The sequence below is a fragment of the Hipposideros armiger genome, unplaced genomic scaffold (genome assembly GCF_001890085.2).
Source record: "Hipposideros armiger isolate ML-2016 unplaced genomic scaffold, ASM189008v1 scaffold_43, whole genome shotgun sequence".
NCBI lineage: Eukaryota > Metazoa > Chordata > Mammalia > Chiroptera > Hipposideridae > Hipposideros > Hipposideros armiger.
Window position 1 is genome coordinate 4,373,679 of NW_017731393.1, and position 22,229 is coordinate 4,395,907.

A 22,229-nucleotide genomic window follows, 5' to 3' on the forward strand; every position below is an offset into this window, starting at 1 on the left:
TGCAGCCTGAAAGAAACAGGCTTTATTTACTGGACACCTACAGGTATGAGGTGTCTTACACAGGTATCGTGTCAGGTAATCCTCCAACAGTCACGGGTATTATTATATCCACTTTACAGACGCGGTGACTTGCTCGGGGCCTCACTGCTTATAAGTAGTACAACAAGAGTTTGTCATAAGTGTGGAGAGTGGTGTGCCCAGAGGGCATGGAAGCTCTGTGCCCTGGGCCCCATCCCTAGCCCCATGCATCTTGGTGGTTCCTGGGTTATATCCTCTATAACAAATCAGTCTTCTAGTGAGTAAAATGTCTTCCTGAGCTCAGTGAGCCGCTCTAGCAACCCAGGAGGGGGCCGTGGGAACCTCTGATTTACAGCATGTTGGTCAGCAGCACAAGCATAGACCTGTGACTGGTGTCTGAAGTAGGCAGGGGCGGCGACAGTCTTGTGAGACTGAACCCTTCACTTACAGGAAATGCACACACCTGGTGTGAGACCACGTAGTGCATCGCTGAGGGCGGAGGGCACACGGGAGGAGGTGCTCTCTGTCACACCACGGGACCGGCGGGGAGCCACGCCCTTCCCACTGCACCACCTTGCTTCCACCCCACCTCGCTGCTTGTGGATGGGCAGAGGAACAGTGTTCTGATCCCAGCTTCTCTGCCTGAGGGGCCAGGTCTGTAACTGGTCTGGACCAAACCCTCACTTCCTCGCGCGGGGTTCAGTGTTCTCAGCTGTACGATGGGCACAGACACTGGGCTGTCTACCTGGCACTGTCAAGTGACACTCTGAGACAATGAATGTGATGCAGGAAATGAGCAGTCTGGTTTTCACAGAACTCCTAGTCCATCCTCCCAGACTCAATGGCCCCTTTTCATTACAAACATTTTGGAATGTTCCCTGTATTATCTTGAAGTGAAATTCATAGATTATATAACGTACATACATAAATTAGAAAAAGCAATGCCTTAAGTACACTCTTAGGAGGATATGAAGAGATCTGCACTAGAACACACACTGTAGGATGCAGCTGTAGCAGCTCACTCAGCGACACTGGGGGACACTCAGTTATGTGCTTGCACCTGTCGCGGTGAACGCTGATGCTACAAACAGATCTGATCAGGAGGGGCTGTGTGGATGAAGACAAGTCTCACAGGGCACAAGGCTTCCAAAATGGAAAATAAACCAAAGCACAATTTTCCTTTGAAGTACATGGTAGTTCCAGTCCTAGAAATTCAGCACATATGAAAACTGGTTAAAGAGAAAAAAGGGAACGTTGTTTCTTTTCTTTTCTTTTCTTTTCTTTTTTTAAAAGATTTTTATTGGAGAATTGGGGGATGGGAACAGCACTGGGGAATTGGGGGAAGGGGAACAGACAAGTTGCTGTCCTTTTGTTCTTCAGTCTAGTTGTGGAGGACGTTGCTTCACTGGCCCAAGTTGGCACCATCATTGTGCTCTTCCCGGGCAAGGCAGATCAGTTGCCCGCTTCTGAGAGCCGCTCACGCTGGCTGCTGGCTACACACGGTAGCCCATGGCAACCCACTGCAGCAGGGGCTGCAGCCTAAGGTCGCTGGCGACTCGGCAGCCCAGCTCCAGGTTGAGCTGTTTCTCAGCATCTTAGCTGTGGAGGGCAGTGTCACTGGCTCTCATAGTGGGATTCGAACTGGGGCCCTCTGGTGTCCCAAGGGTGATCTTAACCAACGCGCCACTCGGCCGGCCTGGGAACGTTGTTTCTTAAAACAGGGTTCAGTCCTGGCTCAGATAATTAAGTTTGTCACCTCCATGGCTGGTGGGACATGCAAAACAAGACTTCATTGTGCAGGACTGTGGTGCACACGGCGACACATCCAGCACTGCAGGCCTCTCAGTCACTGAGTCACCAGACACTTCTCGGCCATGCAGGGATAAATCGTGCCCTAAGCCATGTGTGAAGCAGTGGCTGAAGGGGCCAAGAACCAACCCCTGACTTCCAGGCCAGGATCCTCCCACTGATTCAAGTGAAGTCTCGGAGGGATGGTTTTCCCCAGGAATTTCAGACACTGTGGCAGGGGAGGCCTTTTCCTTAGCTGAATGGGACTTGGCCGAGCCACTACAGCTAGTCCATCACAGCCCTTCATATCTGTGCTGTGTGCTTCAGGATCCTTCCTTATCCATCATCTCCTTGTGCTCGCATGCCATGAGGCAGACACGCCACCCGTCGTACAGACGAAGCATCCGAGGCCCAGAATCCGGGTCTGCCACCTCCTGGCCACCAAGGCCTCTTACCCATTGAATAGACGCAGCTCACCTGCAGCACCTGGAAAGGGCTGCGACTGGCCTTCAGCCCAGCAAAGATCTCGGGGGACAACCAGACAATGCAGACGCGACCTTACAGCAGCTTGATGAGGGAAGAAAGCGTATTTATTGTCCATCACGGAGCCTGAAACACACCACACGATACCAGACTGTCTCCTTTCGTTTGCCAAGGGAAACCCGAGATCTCTTGGTCATTAGAGGTCACACATACTTCAGGAGTGGGAAACTATGCAGGTGTCACTAAGAGTGCAAGAAATCTGCATTCCTTCACTGTGCTGCGCTGAACTAAAGCTGCTGCTGAAAATAATGGGACAAATGAGATTGCCAATTAATATATGAAAAACGTTCACCCATACCAGTAAAGAAAAATGTAGATGAGGGCCACCCGAGAGCTGTGTTGTTTAACAGTTGGCTTAGGAAGCCAGCTCTGAGCAGCAGGGCCCCGGTTCGGATCCCACATGAGGGCCAGGGACGCTGCGCCCTCTACAGCTAAGATGGTGAACAACAGCTTGACCTGGAGCTGGGCTGCCGTGAGCCGCCGGCAATGGTGTAAGCTGCAGTGGGGCTGGCTGGCAGCTGGCGTGCGCTTTCGTAAGCTGCTGTGAGTGGCCGTCCAATGGCCGGCAAGCGACTGCCTTGCCTGGGAAGAGCACAATGATAATACCTACATGGGCCAGTGAAGCGCCGTCCTCCACAACTAGACTGAAGAACAAAAGGACAGCAACTTGTCTGTTCCCCTCCCCCAATTCCCCAATAAAATCTTAAAAAAAAGAAAAACGCAGATGAAAATGATGTTTTCCCTTCTCTTGAGTTTACTAAGGTTGATAAGAGCCCATGCCTTGTCCTGGTGAAGGCTGGGCAGTGGGTGATTGTCATCATGTGCTGGATAGAGTATAAACCAGTACACTCATTCTTGAAGTCATCTGGGAAAGATATGTCAAAACTTAAAAATTGTATACATTGTTTAACTCAGAAGTATGTCCAAGAAATAAGTGGACAAGTGTGCAAGGACAGACATGTAAGACGCAAAGCATACATACACATATACACATGAATTTAATAGTGAAAAACGGGAGCAGCCTACATGTTCCCAAGCAGGAGGCTGGTTAAACTGTGCTTGTTCAGCGCAATCCTCGGGCCACTTAAGTGGCGTGACGATCTGCTTTCCTGACATGGAAAGCCACTCACACCACAGCGATGAGTGAGAAGAGGGCGGTATGTATAGACTACTTCTAGGGAGCAGCTGCTCATTCATATCTGAACACAGAAAAGTCTGGAACGGGGCCGGCCGAGTGGCGCGATGGTTAAGAACTCGCTTGGGATGCCAGAGGGCCCCGGTTCGGATCCCACATATGAGGGCCAGTGACACTGCCCTCTACAGCTAAGATGCTGAACAACAGCTCAACCTGGAGCTGGGCTGCCGAGAGTCGCTGGCGACGGCGTAGGCTGCAGTCCCTGTGGCAGTGGGTTGCCATGGGCTACTGTGTGTAGCCAGCAGCCAGCGTGAGCGGCCAGCAGCCAGCGTGAGCGGCCAGCAGCCGCAGTGAGCGGCCGTCCAGAAGCCGGCGACTGATCTGCCTCGCCAGGGAAGAGCGCAATGATAGTGCCAACTTGGGCCAGTGAAGCAGCGTCCTCCACAACTAGATTGAAGAACAAAACGACAGCAACTTGTCTGTTCCCCTTCCCCTAATTCCCCAGTACTGTTCCCATCCCCCCAATTACCCAATAAAAAAATCTTAAAAAAAAAAAAAAAGTCTGGAAGGATGGAGAAGGGTAACAGCAGTTACCTGTGGGTTGTAGGAGTAGGGGTGCTTTTTGTTTGCTTGTAGTATTTTCTATTTTTCAATTATAAACAAGGGCTGCCTCGTCCAGCAACTACGGACGAGGAGAGAGGCTCCTCCCGGTTGTGCTAGGACCCTCCTGAAGGTACAGGAGGACATTCTGCTGCTTGTTTCCTCACAGGGTTTAGCTGCTCCTAGCAACAGTCACAGGGACAACGTGTGTGAGTGTGAATAGGACTCACTCCTGCCCACACAATACACACAGAGCCATAACCATGTGAGCTAGAAGGACTGGCAGACATCTTGATCAAGTCCATATCCCTCCTTTCGAAGATGGGGAAACTGAGGCCCATAGAGAAGTGACCTGAGGTCACAGTGAGTCAGGAGCAGACTCACATAAAAGCACAGAGAAGTGGTTGTCTTTATAAGGTTACTGATGCATGAACTGGTACCTGCCAAGAGAATAAACTGCAAGGGGAGGGAGGCTGAGCCGTGCGGGGTGTTGAAATGCAGCCTGTGCTGTGCTCCCACTGAAGACAGTGGGCAGAGGGGGCCTAGGCAAGTGCTTTCTGGAGCCAACAGCAGTGATTCAGTTGTGACGTTGCAGACCTGCCACACTGAGGCCGTGTCCTCGGTCGTCCTCCTGCAAGCAGCTGTAATGTGCCATGAGCCACGCTCACTGGCCCGCCCAAGCCCCCGTGACCCCCAAAGTGAGAAAAGCTGGAGGTGCAGGCTGGGCTCACTGGACACTGGCTTGCTGGCCTCCCTCGTTGACCTACCGAGGCACTGCAGAGCTGTAGGAAAAACACTGTGTTTCACACCGGAAGCCCTAGCTTTGAGTCTCAGTTCCAGTGGAAGATTCTAGCAGACATGTCAACTTTTTAATCCAGGCCCCAAGTGAATAAATGTGTATAACAGTAGCTTGATTACCTGCTGGAAAAGAAAGCCACATGATAAGCACTAGAGAGTATGAGGAAGTACTTCCTTAGCCAGATATGGTCTTCCTGCATGGCTGCTGGGCCCTCAGGCACTAGGCTGCCTTTCTTTAAGAAGGGCCAGGAGGGGCATATGGGAGAAGCAGCCTGGTGAGAAACTAAAGCCTGGGCTTGGAAGAGAAAGTCTAGATATTACCGCCATCACTATAATTATCATCTTTGTAATCCAACTAAGCCAAAGAAGCGGCAGTCTGAGCTCCCACCTAAGCACATGCACCACCTGTGGCTGCTCACCTTGTCATGCAGCACCCGGAAACCCAGAAAAGCTGGGCCGCCTGGTCTATGAACCACACTCTGTGAACCGCAGGGGCCAGCAACCTACACAGAGAGCTGTGGCCCCAGGGAGGTGCAGCCCTGTCTCCACCCACCAGCATTGCTTTTCCTTTGTTCAGAAGAAAGCCAGGAATTAGGAACCGCATAGCACCTCCCTGCCCCGAAAACAACCTCAAATGTCAATTTCTACAGAAAAAGTCCTAATAACACCATGATTGATTTTCCCTGTCCACTGAGATAATCCCTGAACCCAGAGCCTTATGGGTTCCAAGAGAACCCTAAGCCAGCTCTGCACTCCTGCCCTCCACGCGGGGAACTGAAGACACCAGCCTCCATGACAATTAAGAAAAAAAAAATTTCTATCTGTCTATTGGATTGTTGGAAAAGTCATGACGCATTTTTGCAACGTAAAACATAAAAACAATACGTCATGACTTTTCCGACAACGCAGTATCTACCATCTAAATCGGTGTTCGGTTCCCTCGGTTGGCCTGACACTGAAGAATGGGCACCACACGCACTGCTTTGAGAAGGCAGATTCTGTGGGCACCGGAGAACAATGTCAGAAACCCAGGTCTTTCCAGGGTCAAACGCCTATCTCTTCCGTGTAGAAGGTAGGCAGCCTAAATGTTACTCTGTTGTGCCCATTCTCTGTCTAGAGTAGTAAGAATCCTGGCTCGACAGTGGCTTCGCTAGGCTGAGCAGCAGGAAGGAACACAGACAGACACAGAGCGTGGCCTCTGCGTGTTGTTAGCATGGAGACCGGGCAACCTGCACGAGTGAGTGAAGTCTGGGTTTGAATTTCTGCTAATTCTCTGGCTGTGGAATTACAGGGAAGTCACGCCCCTCTCTGAGCCATGGCTTTCTAACCTAGCGACTTTATCTGGGGACTCATCTCCAGGGCTGTGGTGGGATTCAGGTAGAAGTGGGGTGTGAAAGCTGTTCAGCAGTGTCCTCAGCACCTGTGATGGCCTCAGAGTTGCTTTTAGGTTTGTATCTAAGTATCTCGTGTCTGGCAGGCTTGGAAGACCCCGGAGGAGGCCACACTGGTGTGTGCCCGCACACGAGGAGGGAGAGGCGGGCGCCGCTCGGCAAGACCCAAGCTGCTTAGAAAAGACCAGGACTGGAAGGCGCGAGCCCCAGATGCCACCGCAGAGCAAGAGGGAGAGGGAGTCGAGGGCGAGCATGTACAAGGTGCCATGAATCTCTCCACACCTTTGTAAGTGGGACTTAGGACCCAGTGTTACAAATAAGGGCACTGAAGCTTACAGATAATAACCACATTTAACAAGACCAAAAGGAGAAGAACCAGTATTATTTGTGCTTTTATCACATACCAGGCACACACACCAAGTGCTTTATAAACATTTCAAATTTCAAGTTCCTAACAATCATAGGAAGCAGGGTTTATTAGCCCAAAGCCACAGGTGGCAGAGAGCAAAGACCTAATATAATAAAGATCTAGCTGCCCCCGAATGAATGCTTTTTTCACTATAGCAAACTGCCTCCCCCCAGGGAAGGGAAGGATGGAATTTCCCAACACAGAGAGGGTTTCATAGAAAACGTCACAATTAGCTGGCAGCAAGGGGCCTTCTGCGGAGCTGATGGGCTGAGCAAGTGGTGGAGAGGCTGCCTGCACCCGGCACCCAGGGTAAAGCACGGATCAGTGTGGCACAGCCACACCACTGAGTCGCAACCGCTGTGACAAGACGCCAATAACGGAGAATCCAACTTTGGATGAACCCCCCAAACATAATATTGAGGGAGAGAAATCATGCACAAAAGCACACGCTGTATGAAGTGCACACACAATGAAGTTCAAACACAGGCAAATTGCTATCGTCACAGATGCTGACATCCTGGTTGTCCTGGGATTCATGTGTGTAAAAGCCTCTCCAGAGGCACATCTCAGGTTTGCGCACGGACTGTCGCCTCAGGTGAAGAAAAAGTGTAATTCCCTGTGGGCCCAGGGCCCCTCCACCAAAGCTCGTCAGGACACGGCCAACAAACCCTGACAGGCAACTGTGACTCATTATGAAAGTTTCAAATTAGGCCACTCTTGTGTTGTGACCATACCCCCCAAACTAGCTGGTGGCCCCCACAAAGACCTCCACTCACTCTGAGTGACTACCTGACATGGGTAAACCATTTCCTCAGAATGGGTCAGGTTTTTTATGTGAAAATGAGGTGGGTTAACTGATCTCTTTGCAGTTCTATGGAGAATTTAATAAAGTAACTATTAGTTTTTATTTAACTTAAGTTGTTGCTTTGAAAAAGTTAGCTTCTGGTTCAAGTAAAGCCTTTTTTTGCCCCTCAATTATCTACATGTAGAGATATACAGTGAACCTTAACGCTCCCATGCTGGGGTGGTTCAGATCAGAACCTTAAACTCAGCTCACTTTACTGTGAAGCTCAAGGCTCTTGGGTGGAAAAGACAGTTTAATAAACATTTGTTTGCTGCCTACAATGTTTCAGGCTGGTGCCGGTCACTCCAAGTGGCTGTGGGTGATCGGCCTCCCTACCACACCCCAAGGTCACAGCCGAAAATCTACACACCTTGGAGCCATTTCATGGGGAAAGTGTGTTCAAGTCTTCTGTGCGCGACCTACGGGAAGCATACTCAAACCATGTTCTTATTTACTTAAAAAAATCCCCCCAGGCTTTAAATTGGGTCCCAAAGCTGCAGTGTATCAGGCCAGCGGGTGTTTAAAAGCCACCTGCCCCCATGCCTTCCCACTTCCCACCTGATCCTGGCTGCAGCAGCAGCAGCAGCAATACAGAGATGATACCCACAACACTGATACTGGGTGACTGATATGTGTTAGGCAGTCTGCTAAACATTTTACTTTCTAGCTCATTTGAAAGTAAAAATAACCCTGTATCGCCCCCATTTTATAGATAAACTGAAGCACAGAAAAATGGAATAACTTGTCCAAGGGTTCTCAGCTAGAACGTGGCAGAACCAGGACTCAGGCCCAGCAACGTGGCCCCAAGCCTGGCTCTTAACCAGCAGGCTCTACAAGGTAAGAGCTCCAGCCAAGTGCAGGGCCACATCCGGGGCCACCTAGACACCCACGCCCTGGAAAGCCTCGTCCTCCCTCTGAAGCCAACACTGCAAATGTCCAGAGCAAGCCACATGTGCTTTTACTTCTTGGCTTTGCCTACCCTGCTGAGCAGCCCTGGCCAGCACCCGCACTCACGGTCTCCACCAGGCATCCAGCCCACCCAGTCTTCCAGGCCTTCGGGGCCTCTCACTGTGCAGGCCCCGCCTTCCAGCTTCCTTCCCAACCTGTCTCCTAGTGCACCCTGGGCCCGGAACGCTGCAGCGGACTCTCCAGCACAGGCTGAGCTCGCATGCCCGTGTGCCTAGTATGTGCCTGGGAGGCCCACTTCCACCTCTGCCTTGTGAACTCCTCACCCTTCCAATGTCAGCACCTCATCAGAGCCTCCCCCCGCAGCCCCGTTTTCCTTTCTGTGCTCCCCGAGTCTCCTGCTCACACCTTATTGGAGCACTTATCCCAGTACTTAAAACTGGCAGGTTGTGAACCTGTCTGTTTGGAAATGCTAAGTGCCTTGAGCGGAAGGACTCATGTATTCATTCCTTATGTAGGCGGCTTATTAGTTTCTTATACTCAGCAAATGTTTAGCAAAAGTTTGTTAATCATACGGATAATTGAACTCAAGAATAAACTGTTGTTTGCTCCCTCCCATCTCTGCCAAATACGGGTTCTAGAAGTAGGACAACCAGTGTAAAACGGATCCGGGCAGGTAGCTTCAGGCACCAGAGCAAATCCCTATCTCACAAATGGCAAAAGATGTAAACATCATTCTCTCCTCCTTCAAACTGGTCATCTCCCTTTAATCCTAGCGCCAGGCAGCAGTTTCTGTGAGAGCCACAGAACGTCAGCTCATGGCGGTCGTGGGGAGCAGACGCACTGAGAGCCAGAGCTGGGGGAGGCGCGGGCAGGACGGCGGGGGAGGGGAGCTTGGCACCGGCCCAGGCACGGCCCTGCTTACCTCCTTCCTGGGAGTTCATGACGTTCAGGGCAAACAGCATGGCATTGCAGAAGGTGGTCGCCTCTTCCTTACTCGCGAAGTTTAAGCCGTAGACCTGGCGGGCATCTCGCCACTGGTGGAAGGTTGGTGTTGCCTGATTGTACTTCAGCCCTTTCACGATTGAATAATTGATCACAACCTGGAGAGGAAAAGAGAGAGAAATAGGTGTAAATAAATAAAAGGTAAGTGAGCTGGAGGAAGCGGCTATGGGGCAAGGATATTGTGTCCCCTGGGGCTACCAGAGGACAGGGAGATGGGGTGTGGTCACAAGAAGGGAAAGCATGGCCAGGCAGCTTTTCAGTGTGATCTAAGAAGAGGGGGTTTACAAGCCAGGAACTGTATTTAACAGATAGTGCTGAGCAGTCACAACCTTCAGATGAGACTCCCGAGCTACGAGGCAGGTTCTCTGGGTCCTGATCGTGGCCCTGCCCCCCAGCTGTGTCACCCATGGTGATCACTGCACCTCTCTGGGGCTCAGTTTCTCCAGTTATAAAATGGGGACAATAATCCTGGCTCTACTGACCTCACGGGGTTACTGCAAAGGTCACATTGTCAAAAATGTCTTATCTAGGCTTCTAGGCATAAAGATCCTTAAGGGCATGAGTCTTTTCAAATTCCTATGCCTCCCAGAGCCTAGTGCTTAGATTGCATTAATAGATGGGTTATTAGTTAAAAGGAAAACTTGGAAAAGTTAAAATGTGCCACACACATGTACAGCGTTATTAGTATCTTTATTATTAATCAATCAAGATATATCGGATGAGGGCCAGCCGAGTGGCGCGATGGTTAAGAGCTGGCTTGGGATGCCAGAGGGCCCCGGTTCGGATCCCACATATGAGGGCCAGTGACACTGCCCTCTACAGCTAAGATGCTGAACAACAGCTCAACCTGGAGCTGGGCTGCCGTGAGTCACTGGCAACGGCGTAGGCTGCAGCCCCTGTGGCAGTGGGTTGCCATGGGCTACCGTGTGTAGCCAGCAGCCAGCGTGAGCGGCCAGCAGCCGCAGTGAGCGGCCATCCAGAAGCCGGCGACTGATCTGCCTTGCCCGGGAAGAGCGCAATGATGGTGCCAACTTGGGCCAGTGAAGCAACGTCCTCCACAACTAGACTGAAGAACAAAACGACAGCAACAAGTCTGTTCCCCTTCCCCCAATTCCCCAGCGCTGCTCCCATCCCCCCAATTCCCCAATAAAAATCTAAAAAAAAGAAAAAAAAGAAAAGAGATGTATCGTTTGACTGCCAGGAGCAATGCCAGGCCCAGCAGGGAAAGCTGCAGAGACCAGGACAGAACCCAGACACTAAGGAGCTTATAGGTAGTCAGGGAATTCCACACTAGGCCTGCCTGACCTCTGACTTTGCTCTTCAGACATTTAATAGGGAATTATTTCCAAGTTCTGTAAGACTACATTCAGCAAGCAGGGCTCAGGAAAGGGTGGGAGGCCTAGAGCCCTTTTTCTGAGTCCCTAACCCCTCTTTTCAATTGGAGTCACATGACCTACCATCACGGAACTTAGTCATCAGTTTTCTTATCTATAAAATGGGGAAGAAGGTGATGTGGCTGTGGGACGGCACCCTTGTAGCGTGTTATCCTGCATGTGAAGCATCTCACACAGCTGCTGGCACCCAGCAGGCTGTCCCTAAGTGTTAGCTGAGAAGTAGGAAGGTCCCTGGAGATGGAAGCGTGCAGAGTGTGGACGGCCTGCTGCTAGTGCTGTGATGGGAAGGACTTTGCTTTAGGAGAGGTACTAGACGATTCCTCAGATTTCCCCTGGCTTTTAGGCTTCAGGTTGGTTTTGTGATCTGAACTTGGAGATAACTCTGTCTGCGGTGCCCTGGTCTGGAAGGTGAGCTCAGGAAGAGGTTCAGAGATGCAAAGGGACATGGCCAAGACACCCTGCTGGTTGGCGGGGGCACTAAGATGGAACTGATTTACTGTTCTCCTCACAGCTCCACGCTGCTGCGCTGTAGGGTGAGCAAGGCCAGAGGATACCAAATGTGGGCAACACCCAGAGGAGCTTTCCCCAGGCTCAGCCAGGGGGAGGCGGGTCTGAGTTCTGCTAAAGTGAAGAGAGAGAGAAAGAGAGCAAGATTGAATGTATACTTCGGTTCCTGGGGTGGTTCTCCTTCTAGGTTTACCTGGAGGTCATCGGAATAAGGGCTGGGGGTTTGTGGCATGTACACATGATCAGAAGCACAGTGACTTGTAGTTAAAACCACTCGTAAGATTAGAGGGCACATCAACAGTGACCAGAGTGAGGGTGACAGATGCTGTTCCTTGCGGCCCCAGTAAGTCCAGACCAGAGGATCTGTGCTGAAGTGTTTCTGTGTTGGGTGCTGCACTTTAGTGGATGGTGACAAAGCAAGCCAGAGGGAAATGCTTTAAAGAGAAGGATGCCTGGAAACAGCATCATATGGAAAATGTTTGAGGGATACTGAAGCAAAAGATGACTGCAGTGAAGCACTGCTGTCCCCAGGTATCTGAGAGGTGTTGGGGGGCGTGAGGCTTAGGATCCCAAGATCTGAAATCTCTGGTTGGCTATGTGCTTGGAGGGGGACTTAAGGGTGTGGGAATTGGGGGAGGCTGATGCCTATTCAGAATATGGAAATAGTGTGGCCAAAGGAATCAGTGAAAGGAACTCAAAAGACCAAAGAGAATATCTAACTCAATCCCCTCTTTTTACAGTTGGGAAAACCAAGGCCCAGGGACAACGAGCGAGTTGTCCAAAGTTGCACCGTAAGCTAATGGTAGAACTGCATTCAGCAGTCATGTCTATAGCCTAGGATTTTGTGATGCTTCTGATCACCAGCATAGAGAACTGAAATCTTTTTTCCCGTAATTCCCTCTCCGGTCCTAACTCTCACTTTCGGCACCTCATAAATTGGTTCTCTAATTCTGGAGAAGAGTTCCAAATATTAGACGGGGGGAGTGCCTTCTAGAGGGCATATCCCATAAGTTCTTTGGGTTCTTTGTCACACATGACTGCTATCTCCCCTGACTGCAGCTCTTGGGACAGTCACTTCTGTCCTAGCTATAGCTAGAGTATAAATATAAAGTCAGCTCACCACGTGCTGCCACCTGCTGGCTAAACGCAGCTCACAACAGTCAGCACTGCTTTGAAGACTATGGACTAGGTACAAGAATTGGGCAGAGGGTTCTGGATTCAAATTCTGCCTTTATTACTCTGCTGTTGAATAACCTTGGACAGGTTACAGACATTAGCTTCTTTATAATGAAGATAATATTACAAATAATTTTGTATTGACTTTCCTTGTCATATTCTGTGTGAACATGTATTTCTACAGGATATATTCCTATAAGCAGAACAGCTGGATCAGTAGACATGACCCTTTAAAAATTTATATTTACTATTTGAAAAGGGGCTTCTAAATTGCCCTGTAAAAAAAGACGAGTCCATGCAACGCGTTTTGGATGTATGTGCAGACGACACACGCCTATGTCACCTGACTGTCTGTTGAGAGGTATCCAGTGTTCATTAACTGCCAGGTAGACCACATGGGCTGACGGTTACAACTCTGTTTCTACCTGATGGCTCCACTCCTTGGTTTGCTCTGCTTAGAACATGGACGTTCCTGCACGTCCACTCTGGGGTGTGGACCAGCTTCACATCACACGCTTCTCCTAACGCCCCTTCCGGAGGAGGCCATGTTTCTGACTGTTACCACCCTCGGTTCCTTTCGCCCTCCTTCATCTACACAGAAGAGGGTTCACAGGGTGTGTACTCGTTTCTCATGATGCCTGTGAGACTCATCCATGTTACTGCACTTATAAATATTGAATTCTTTTTGATTGCTACAATACATTCCATTTTTTGATATACCACAAATAACTTATCCATTCTCCTGTCAATAGACATTTGCTTAGTTTCTAACTATTACGAATGCAACTGTTATGAATCTTTCATTCCTGTCTTTTAGTGGACACAGGCACTCGTTTCTCTTGGGTATATACCAGGAGTGGGTTGTAAGGCAGGTGTGCGCTGAGTTTCAGTAGGTTCTGTCAAGCCACTGTCAATTTACACCTCCAGTTGACATCAGCATCATGGAGGAGTGAGAAGACCCTTTTGTATCGCCCCTTAAATTTATAACAAATCGGACATCTATAATTCCCACCAAGATTCCTCTGCTCAGCACACTCACATGCCTGAGAGATCCATGCACCGGTACATGTGAAGGTGGGCGCACTGGAGCGCACAGAGGAGGTGGGGTGGGGAAGGACAGGGATGGCACCTGTAGGTGTAGCTGGAGGCTGCCGAGGCCCCAACTCACGTGGTAGTGGTAGAGGAGTGGGCTGCAGCCCCCACACTATGGCCCAGTGGAGGGTACGAGGGGCACAAGTAGTGCTGGTGCTCGAGACGCTGGCTCCCTCCCCCTCCACTGCTGCAGAACCTCCACTGTAGCAGCACTGGAGATGTGTCTCATGGCACAGTGGTGCTGGGGGCCACAGGGCCATTAGTAAGTAACAAGGAAGCAGTGCTGCAGGCTTAACAACCACCTGCCACATCCCCCCACCATGGTGAGAACTGAGGTGACTCACACTCACACAGAATGGGGACACCTACCACCCTGTCACCTAAGAGTCAATTTCCATGACAATAGCAACCCCCCCCACCCCATCACAACCCTGAGGCACAAATAGCACAGATAACAGGAAACACAAACTTGCTCTATAGCGCCATCCACTGGAAAACAAAAAGACCTATAATTATCAACCTGCTGAACTGTTAAGCTCAAAATGGTATCTAACCCTCTGTCGGGTGCAACTGATCTCACAGATTCATTGCACACAAAGATGCCGCTATACGTCTTTACTATACTAAGTCACAAACACGACTGGAGACGGTAGAGGGGGAAGATATGGAAGCAATGAGTCACGATACTTAAGTTAACTGTTAGATATTTGAAAATTTGTGTGCAATGAATCTGTGAGATCAGTTGTGCCCGATGGAGGGCTAAACAAGGAAGGAGTCCACTATCTCAAATGCACAATCTCAAAGTCATGGAAAACTGGTTTAAATGACAGAGAATTGCAGTAATAAAGAAATTCAATGACATACAAGAAAACTCAGAAAAGCAGTTCAATGAGCTCACGTATAAAATTAATGAACAAAAGGAGTACTTTACGAGAGAGACTAAAACTATAAAAAAGAACCAAGTAGAAATTCTGGAACTGAAGAACTCAATAAAGGAGATGAAAAATGCATTAGAGAGCACTGGAAATAGAGCAGTCCATGTGGAAGGCAGAATTAATGAGCTCGAAGACAGAAATCTAGAAATGATTCAGGTGGAAGAGAGAGAACTAAGAGTTAAAAAAATGAAAGAACTCTACGAGAACTGTATTTCAGAATAGGATATAAAACAATTATAACATAAAGGTTAAAAGAATAAAAAGCATTAAAAATAACTATAGCTACTACAATTTGGTGATAATTCTTGTACCGTTATCCCCATGGGGTTACTGGGAGACTGAAGTAATAGACATGAAAAGTGCTCTGTAGGCCATAAAGAGATGAAATGTGTAAAATATCCCTATTTGGTTATAAGACCAGGAATCTCTGTTTCTTTTAAAATATTTGACCTTGTAATCCATACTGACTGGGAAACAGACCTGTGACAATTAGTCTTTTCTCCTGAGGGCCACAAAAGTTCCTGAGGATCAGGTTTCCTGCCACTTTCTATAACGCCTTGGTTAACTAAGATTCCCTTTTATGTTCCTAGCTAACATGCCCCATCCACTGGGAACAGAGTCTCAACCACATTCTAGGGACCCGTGTTGTGAACATGCAATTCCAAGCAGAACTCCTCTGTCAGACTCTAGGAGATCTCCTAGTTAAAGATCTCTGAATTGATACACGAGATCCCTGAAGGCTGTGGCCAGTCTCTTCCTGCAGGGGGAAAGGCCTCCTCCCAAATGAGCCCCGCGGTGTGGTTTCCTCTGAAGGAGGATGGGAGGCAGAGACTCTTGAGAACAAGGTGCACTTAGGTTTCCGGGAATCCTGTTCTCCAGCCCCGTGCCCTCCCCAGCGCACCGTGCTACCTCCCAGTGTGCACAGAGGGCAATGGAGAGGCAAGAAGGGAAGGAAACTGGTCATAATAAAAGCAACCACTTAGGAAACACCTACTGTGATTCAGGAACTGGACTAGGTGATGGGCCTTATGTGGAGGGCAAATGCCAGGGTGGGAGTGCCCTGCCAGTCCCCGCCCACGGGTGTTATGGAAATGTGTGAGATGCTTTTGGTTGTCACCATACTTGGGATTAAGGGTGCTATATATCCTGCAATGTATGGTGCACCGTGCCTGAAAAAGGCAGAGCTAGAACCAATGAATTAGAAGAACAGGGAAGCAGCTTCTAGGAGGTTTTTAGCAAAACCTTCCTATTCGTAAGGATCATCAACACAGGAAAGGGATGCCTCTGAAGGTACCAAGAGATCCAGGTTAGACAGGCCATCTTTAATCAGGGGTCCTGATGAAAGAGGGATGTTCTTTGGCCACAAGAATCTGAAACTTAGTAGGGATATTTTGGCTAAAGCAGACACACATTCAATAGGCAGCCTACTTAAAATAGTCTTGTTTCTGTTCTCTCTTTTCTAATTGCTAATATGTTGATTCTTGCAGGTAGCAGCTAACCTGCTGCTCAATTTAGCCAAGGCTGGACCAACAAAAGATGTCAGAAGATGCTATTTAGGTAGAGTTTTTCACAAATGCTGCAACTACAGATCAGTTCATTTCACTGCTAAAAATGTCCTTGTCAATCTAAGAAGAGAGCTGGTGGGAGAGAGCTGAAGTACTAACCAAAGTATGAGGTTAGACTACAGAACCCCTTTCTCCACGTCTCTCTTTCGGTCTATGTCACATAGGACTCCTCTGTCTTATTTAAGCGTACACAACTATTCCTGACATAGGTGGACTTACCTTGTATTTGCAGAGGTACTGACCAAAGTACATTCACAAACTCTCTTATCTGATTTGCCCAGGATGTGCTATGAGGGAGAGAGGTGATCCCAGGGTCTTCAAATCATCTTGGTATTCTTAGTGAGACTTAGGGGATTGATGAACCAAAAATCATCATTGCTGTATGCCTTACGGATATGTAGGCACAGAACAAAACTAACATATTTTTACAATATATTTTTTAAAGCCGTGTCATATCTATTATTTTATTCTGATATGACAATAACACAGTGAGGTGTGGATTCCTATCTCTATAAGACAGATGTGAAAAAGAAAAGATAGTTTGCTCAAGGTGTCAGACCTTACAGTATGAGAATATGGCATAGTCAGAACTGGAACCCAGATCTTCTGACTCCAAATCTTGACCTTACTTTTTTCTGACCTCTTTTCATTGGGTGTGTGTGCGCGCATGTGTGTACACGTGTGCGTGCATGTCTGTGTGTGCGCATGTGTGTGCGCGACTGTGTGTGCATGCGGGGCATAGGCTTGCGGGTATAATCGGTTGGTCAACCAGCACTCACCTGCTGGTCCTGCAGCTTGACTCCGACGACTCTGAAGGTGTTGCTGGCGGTGTTGTGGTACATGTTGATTCGGCTGAACCCCTGCTGGCCAGGTTTGATGGGTACCCATTTCTTACTGGTGTCATCGTAGACCATCACGGAAGCCCGGGCTTGGCAGATACTCTGTTCACTGCAGAGCAAGAGAAAACTTAAGTGTCAGCGTCAGCTGCAAAAGGCTTTGCCCTTTTCTTAAACAGGCCAACGGCTGCTTGATGCAGAGTAACTTTCTAACTGCCAGAGCTTTTTTTTTTTTTTAAAGATTTTTATTGGGGAATTGGGGGGATGGGAACAGTGCTGGGGAATTGGGGGAAGGGGAACAGACAAGTTGCTGTCGTTTTTTGTTCTTCAGTCTAGTTGTGGAAGATGTTGCTTCACTGGCCCAAGTTGGCACCTACATTGCGCTCTTCCCGGGTGAGGCAGATCAGTCGCCGGCTTCTGGATGGCCGCTCACGGCGGCTGCTGGCCGCTCATGCTGGCTGCTGGCTACACACGGTAGCCCATGGCAACCCACTGCCACAGGGGCTGCAGCCTACGCTGTCGCCAGAGACTCATGGCAGCCCAGCTCCAGGTTGAGCTGTTGTTCAGCATCTTAGCTATAAAAAGCAGTGTCACTGGCCCTCATATGTGGGATCCGAACCGGGGCCCTCTGGCGTCCCAAGCCAGTTCTTAACCATCGCGCCACTCGGCCGGCCCTGCCAGAGCTTTTAACTGTTTGTGGAAGGGCTGCCCTGTGGGGTGACGAGATTCCATTCTCCAAGGATCATGGGGAGTGGACAGGAGGCTGGCTCTATGCCAACGTTTTTGACAGCTTGGAAAAGACTCACAGTTTTCCTTCCAGGAGAAAAGGCGCTTGAATGAGGAAGGAATTATGGTTACAATTTGCCAACTGTCTACAATATTCCAGACACTGTGTTAAATTAGACAATGCATTAAAGCACCTAAGTTTCACAACTTATGGAGTAGCCCCAGTACCCCCATTTTGTAGATGAAAAAAGTGGCTCAGAGACTTGGAAAGGTTTATACAAATTCACATAGGTATTCAGTGATTCCATTCAGGATTGCCAACCAGTTCTGTCTGACTCTACAGAACATGACGCAGATAATATTCTGCCCAACATCCCACAAAATGCTCAATTTATGATATTATGATAGGGCGGCATCACACAAGCTGTGCAGACAATAAAATGATTAGGTGATCTTCTAAAGAACAGAGCGATATAAATCAAAATAAACAGATGGCTGCACCCTACTTTGCTGAAGACATTTACCAAGCAACTCCATCTGTTCAGAATACCAGAGGAAACCAGGGAAGGAACCAAAGAAGTCCTTGGAGAGAGAAAACAGGCACCACTAAAGTCACGCACTACAACTCCTGCTACTAGAGCCAGAACCAATGGATTGGAAGAACAGGGAAGCAGCTTCCAGACGGTTTTTAGGAAAACCTTCCGATCCGTAAGGATCATCAGTAAAGGAAAGGGGTGCCTCTGAATGTACCGAGGGCTCCAGGTTAGGGTACCTCAAAAGATGTCCCTTGGAGCCCACTGGCGTCTTCGTTTACACATAAGCCTAATGATCTTGAGCATTTACTTTTTAGTCTTTGTTTAGCACATAAGAATTCCCAAATTAAAAAGAAACGACGTGGTTGTTAAAGGCCACCATCAACAGTGGGGAGTGCCGTTATCAGAAAGGGGGACCCCATAAACACAACCGAAGAATTAGAAACAAAAAGTTCAAGCCCAACAATTTGGCCCCAATTAATTTAGAAGCAAAAGTGTGTACAATAATGGAGAGTCACAATGATGAGACCAAGCTGTCAGGAAATGTCACATTATGGTCACTTTACCATATTTATGGCATGGAAACAAAATACTTGAAAAAGATCCCACTTCCTCAGCCCCAGTGCTTACTGGGTGACAAAGCTGTGGTTTTTAGGAGACTGGCCCTCAGCGACCTGGAAACCTCAACCTGGCTGACGTAGCCAGTGGCTGAGTGTTCTAGAGGCGGCGCTTCCTCGGGACCCAGCTCCCCGATGACTCGGACGGTGGATGGTCCAGTGTACAGATTATCATCAATAACTTGGTGGGCAGCCCACACACGGCCTTCCCACACACATCTCCTCATCTCACTTCACACGAACCCCTATGCACATTTTACTGTTGTCCAGCCAGTGACTTCGCGTGCAGCGCTGGGCCTCAAACCCACTCTGAGTGCCTACGCTGGGCCCCCAGCTCTGCTCTGGGGTTTACAAGTCTAGGGTACGCTTGACATCAGCTGTCCAAGTCTTGTGCGGAGGGCTCTGTGGACAGATGTGTCAGAAGTGAACTGTAAGGTTTTTTTGTGTGCAATTGTGCTGCATCATTTTTTCTATAATTCATCACTTACTCAACAAATATTTACGGGGAAATCAGTGATAAGGAAACTAGGCATGAGCCTTCCCAGAAGACAGTCATATTCTACTTTCAGGGAGAAAAAAGGAAACAAACAAACAAACAAAATACCAGCAGCACTGCGTGTTGCTTTCTGTGTTTTGGAGCCTGTAACCGCGTATCCTTTAAGAGGATGTGCTTAGGAGGAGTTGCTGCCCCTTCCCTAACGAAGTCTTGGGGGCCCTGTCCTCATGAAGCCTGTAGAAATGACAGTGTGCACAGAATCAGACAGACTTGGTTTAATTCATAGTTCCATCCCAACATCAACAGACCAGAAATCGAGTTACGGGCGAAGTTGTGTCACTGCTGCGGATACACTCAGTTGTTAACTGTGACATTGGGCAGGTAGGTGTGCACTCCAGGCAATGTCCCAGGAGCTGGGAGGAGTCCTGAGAGGCTGCCTGGGATTAGTTACCCAACACAGACTTGACTAAGCCAAAGGGATCTGAGCTGGAATCCTGGCTCTGCCACTTGCCTGCATGTGACCACAGATGCCCTTGAGACGACTCTGGGGCAGAAACCCAGGAAGGTGCTGTGTGACCAGGCAATGCTTTCTAGAATCCCCGTGCGGTGGCCTTGGAAGTGTGCCCTTCAGGCCTCCAAGAGAGCCTGTTACGGGAGCAGAGCTGATCAACAATCCAGCTGCCACATCTCTGGGTGCTGCTGCGTTTGCACAGAGGCCATGCTTTTCCGGGCTGCCTCCTCCAGTGACGGAATGTGGCAGGGCTACGAGTGCCGGCCATTCCTGCTCGACACGAGGCTCTTCCAAGGGGCAAATGCTGGCTTGGGGCCACCTCACTAGCCTGTGCGCTGTGGTCGGAGACACTCTCTGCTCAGTCCTTCCTGTCCTTTATCCTTCCACAGACGTCAGGCCTGCACCCTGGCCTGAAGCCCCCCCCCCCGCTTCACTGACATCTGGGCAAATTGCTGCACTCTAACCACCCCAGGGTCTTGGTGTCTGCTTCCTGGAAGACCCAAAGTGACCCCCTGCTACCGTGCAGGCTCCCCGAGGGCAGGGGCATGCCCGTCTCATTCTCCACTGTGCCCTAGAACCTGGCACAGCGCAGGTGCCCAGTAAATGCTCCGTGTGGAATCTCAGGGGTGAAAAGAGCCCTAGAGACGGCCTGACCCACTCTCACGTCCAATACAGCCTGCCTTCTAAGCAGCCCGCACTGCGCACTGAGCCTCTGAACGAAACCGCCAGTGACGGGGAACTTGCTACTCTTGAAAGCAGCCCATTGTGTTGTGAAATGGTTTTAGCTGTTGGGCCAGAGTGTGCACTTACTGCCCTCCGGAGTCACAGAGGCATTTTGGATAGTCAGTGACAGTCCACGGGACAACTGAAGGGACATCTTGGTTCTTCCATCTATCATTCGCATGACAAAGCTGAGCCCCCTTGCCATCCGTCACCCTCCTCTAGTGTGTCCCGATTTGTCACATTTTCTTAGCGTCTGGGTCCTATGATTGGATATGATCATTTCATTGTCATCTGACAAGCACAGAGGCCCGTGAGTCAAAACCATTTCATGATGCAGAGATGAATGTGACAGCCACTGCCCTCAGCCGAGCTCACAGCTACTCGGGAAATGAGACCAATGATCACACACCTTACTCGGCCTGGAAGGGTTGGGGGGTCAGGGGAGCCTTTGTGAAGAAAATGCTGTGAGGGCTGAAAGATGAAGAGCTTTCCACCAGGCGAATTCAGGAAGCGGGTGTGGGATTCTAGGGGGGAGCAAGCAGCCAGCAGAGGCGGGCAGGCAGGACCGCATGCCACACAGAGAACCGCGAGTTCCTGGGGTACCTCACACAACTTTCAGGGTTGTTTGGACAAGCGGATATAAAGAAAGTACCCACTGCTGTGCTGGCCCTCGTAGGTGCTGAAACACCAGTGCCTATTTTTCTTAATGTAATTGTAGCCACAGGTTCTTTTTTCTTTTGTTGTTTTTAACACTAGGCTCAAACTTAACTTGTGGTTAACCCCCACCCGCCCGCCCTTAACCCATTTGAATTGTGCTCCTCTCTGCTTATTTTATTCCCACTGACAAAACCTAAATGCAAGAAAATACCCAGTTATTCTACCTAAGATTCGTCTTGTTTATTGTCCCTTTGGGATTTTGTTTTGTTTCAATGAAATCTTGATTGTTACCTGGCCTTGACACTGCCTCTCAGCTCCAAACATTCAATCGCCTTCTCAGCATCTTCACTGGAGGATACACAAACTGTACTACACGTGGGTCCAACGACTTTGTAAACTTCGTTTGTCTGAATCATGTATCATTTGAAGAAAGTAAGTTTGATAAACTATTTTCTTTAAAAAAATATTATTGAATAACTGAATGACTGAACTATTTTTTTAAACACAAACATACAAAACTCCCTTTACTAACTTAAAAGCGTTTATTTCCACTTCCTCCCCACAGACCCCAGAGCCTGATTCTCAGGAAGGCTTCTTCACCGACAAGGTGCTTTTATGTGATCAGAGTAACTAGCTGATAAGCGGGGAACAAAATACGCCGTTTGGTTTGTTCTACACCCCAGGTTGATGGCCTTTCATCCCCCACGGGGGCCTAACAGGCTGCTCCAAACCGCGTCCTCACCTGTCGTAAGTCAGCCTGAGTCTCTGGCTGTCTACCCTTTTGGAAAGCGCAGGCTCCGTGCCCTGTCAGCTGCTGGACTCTCGCTCCCCCACACCCGACATGACGCAGGTGAGTTTCTGAATTTCCCACAGGCTCACAGACATGCTACCCCAGACACACTCATTCCTGTGCACAGTCAACTTGGACTCCCTTTGTAACCTACAAATAGCTCTCAGGGCTTTTTAGGCATTTACCAGAAAACGAGGAGGACAGAGTGCGAGTTCAGAAAGTCAGGAATGTAAA

General features: G+C 49.2%; 1 protein-coding gene across 8 annotated transcripts in view; it reads right to left on the reverse strand.

Annotated features, from left to right (window-relative positions):
- The window catches only part of EVL (Enah/Vasp-like), a 179,556-nt gene that overhangs the window by 43,644 nt on the left and 113,683 nt on the right, over positions 1-22,229 (reverse strand). For all 8 annotated transcript variants that reach the window (XM_019639336.1, XM_019639340.1, XM_019639338.1 and 5 more), the window contains exons 2-3: positions 16,886-17,054; positions 9,358-9,535 (exon numbers count right to left, since the gene is read on the reverse strand). In XM_019639336.1, the coding sequence (XP_019494881.1) occupies positions 9,358-9,535; positions 16,886-17,054 (347 nt within the window). The remainder of the gene's footprint in view (positions 1-9,357; positions 9,536-16,885; positions 17,055-22,229) is intronic.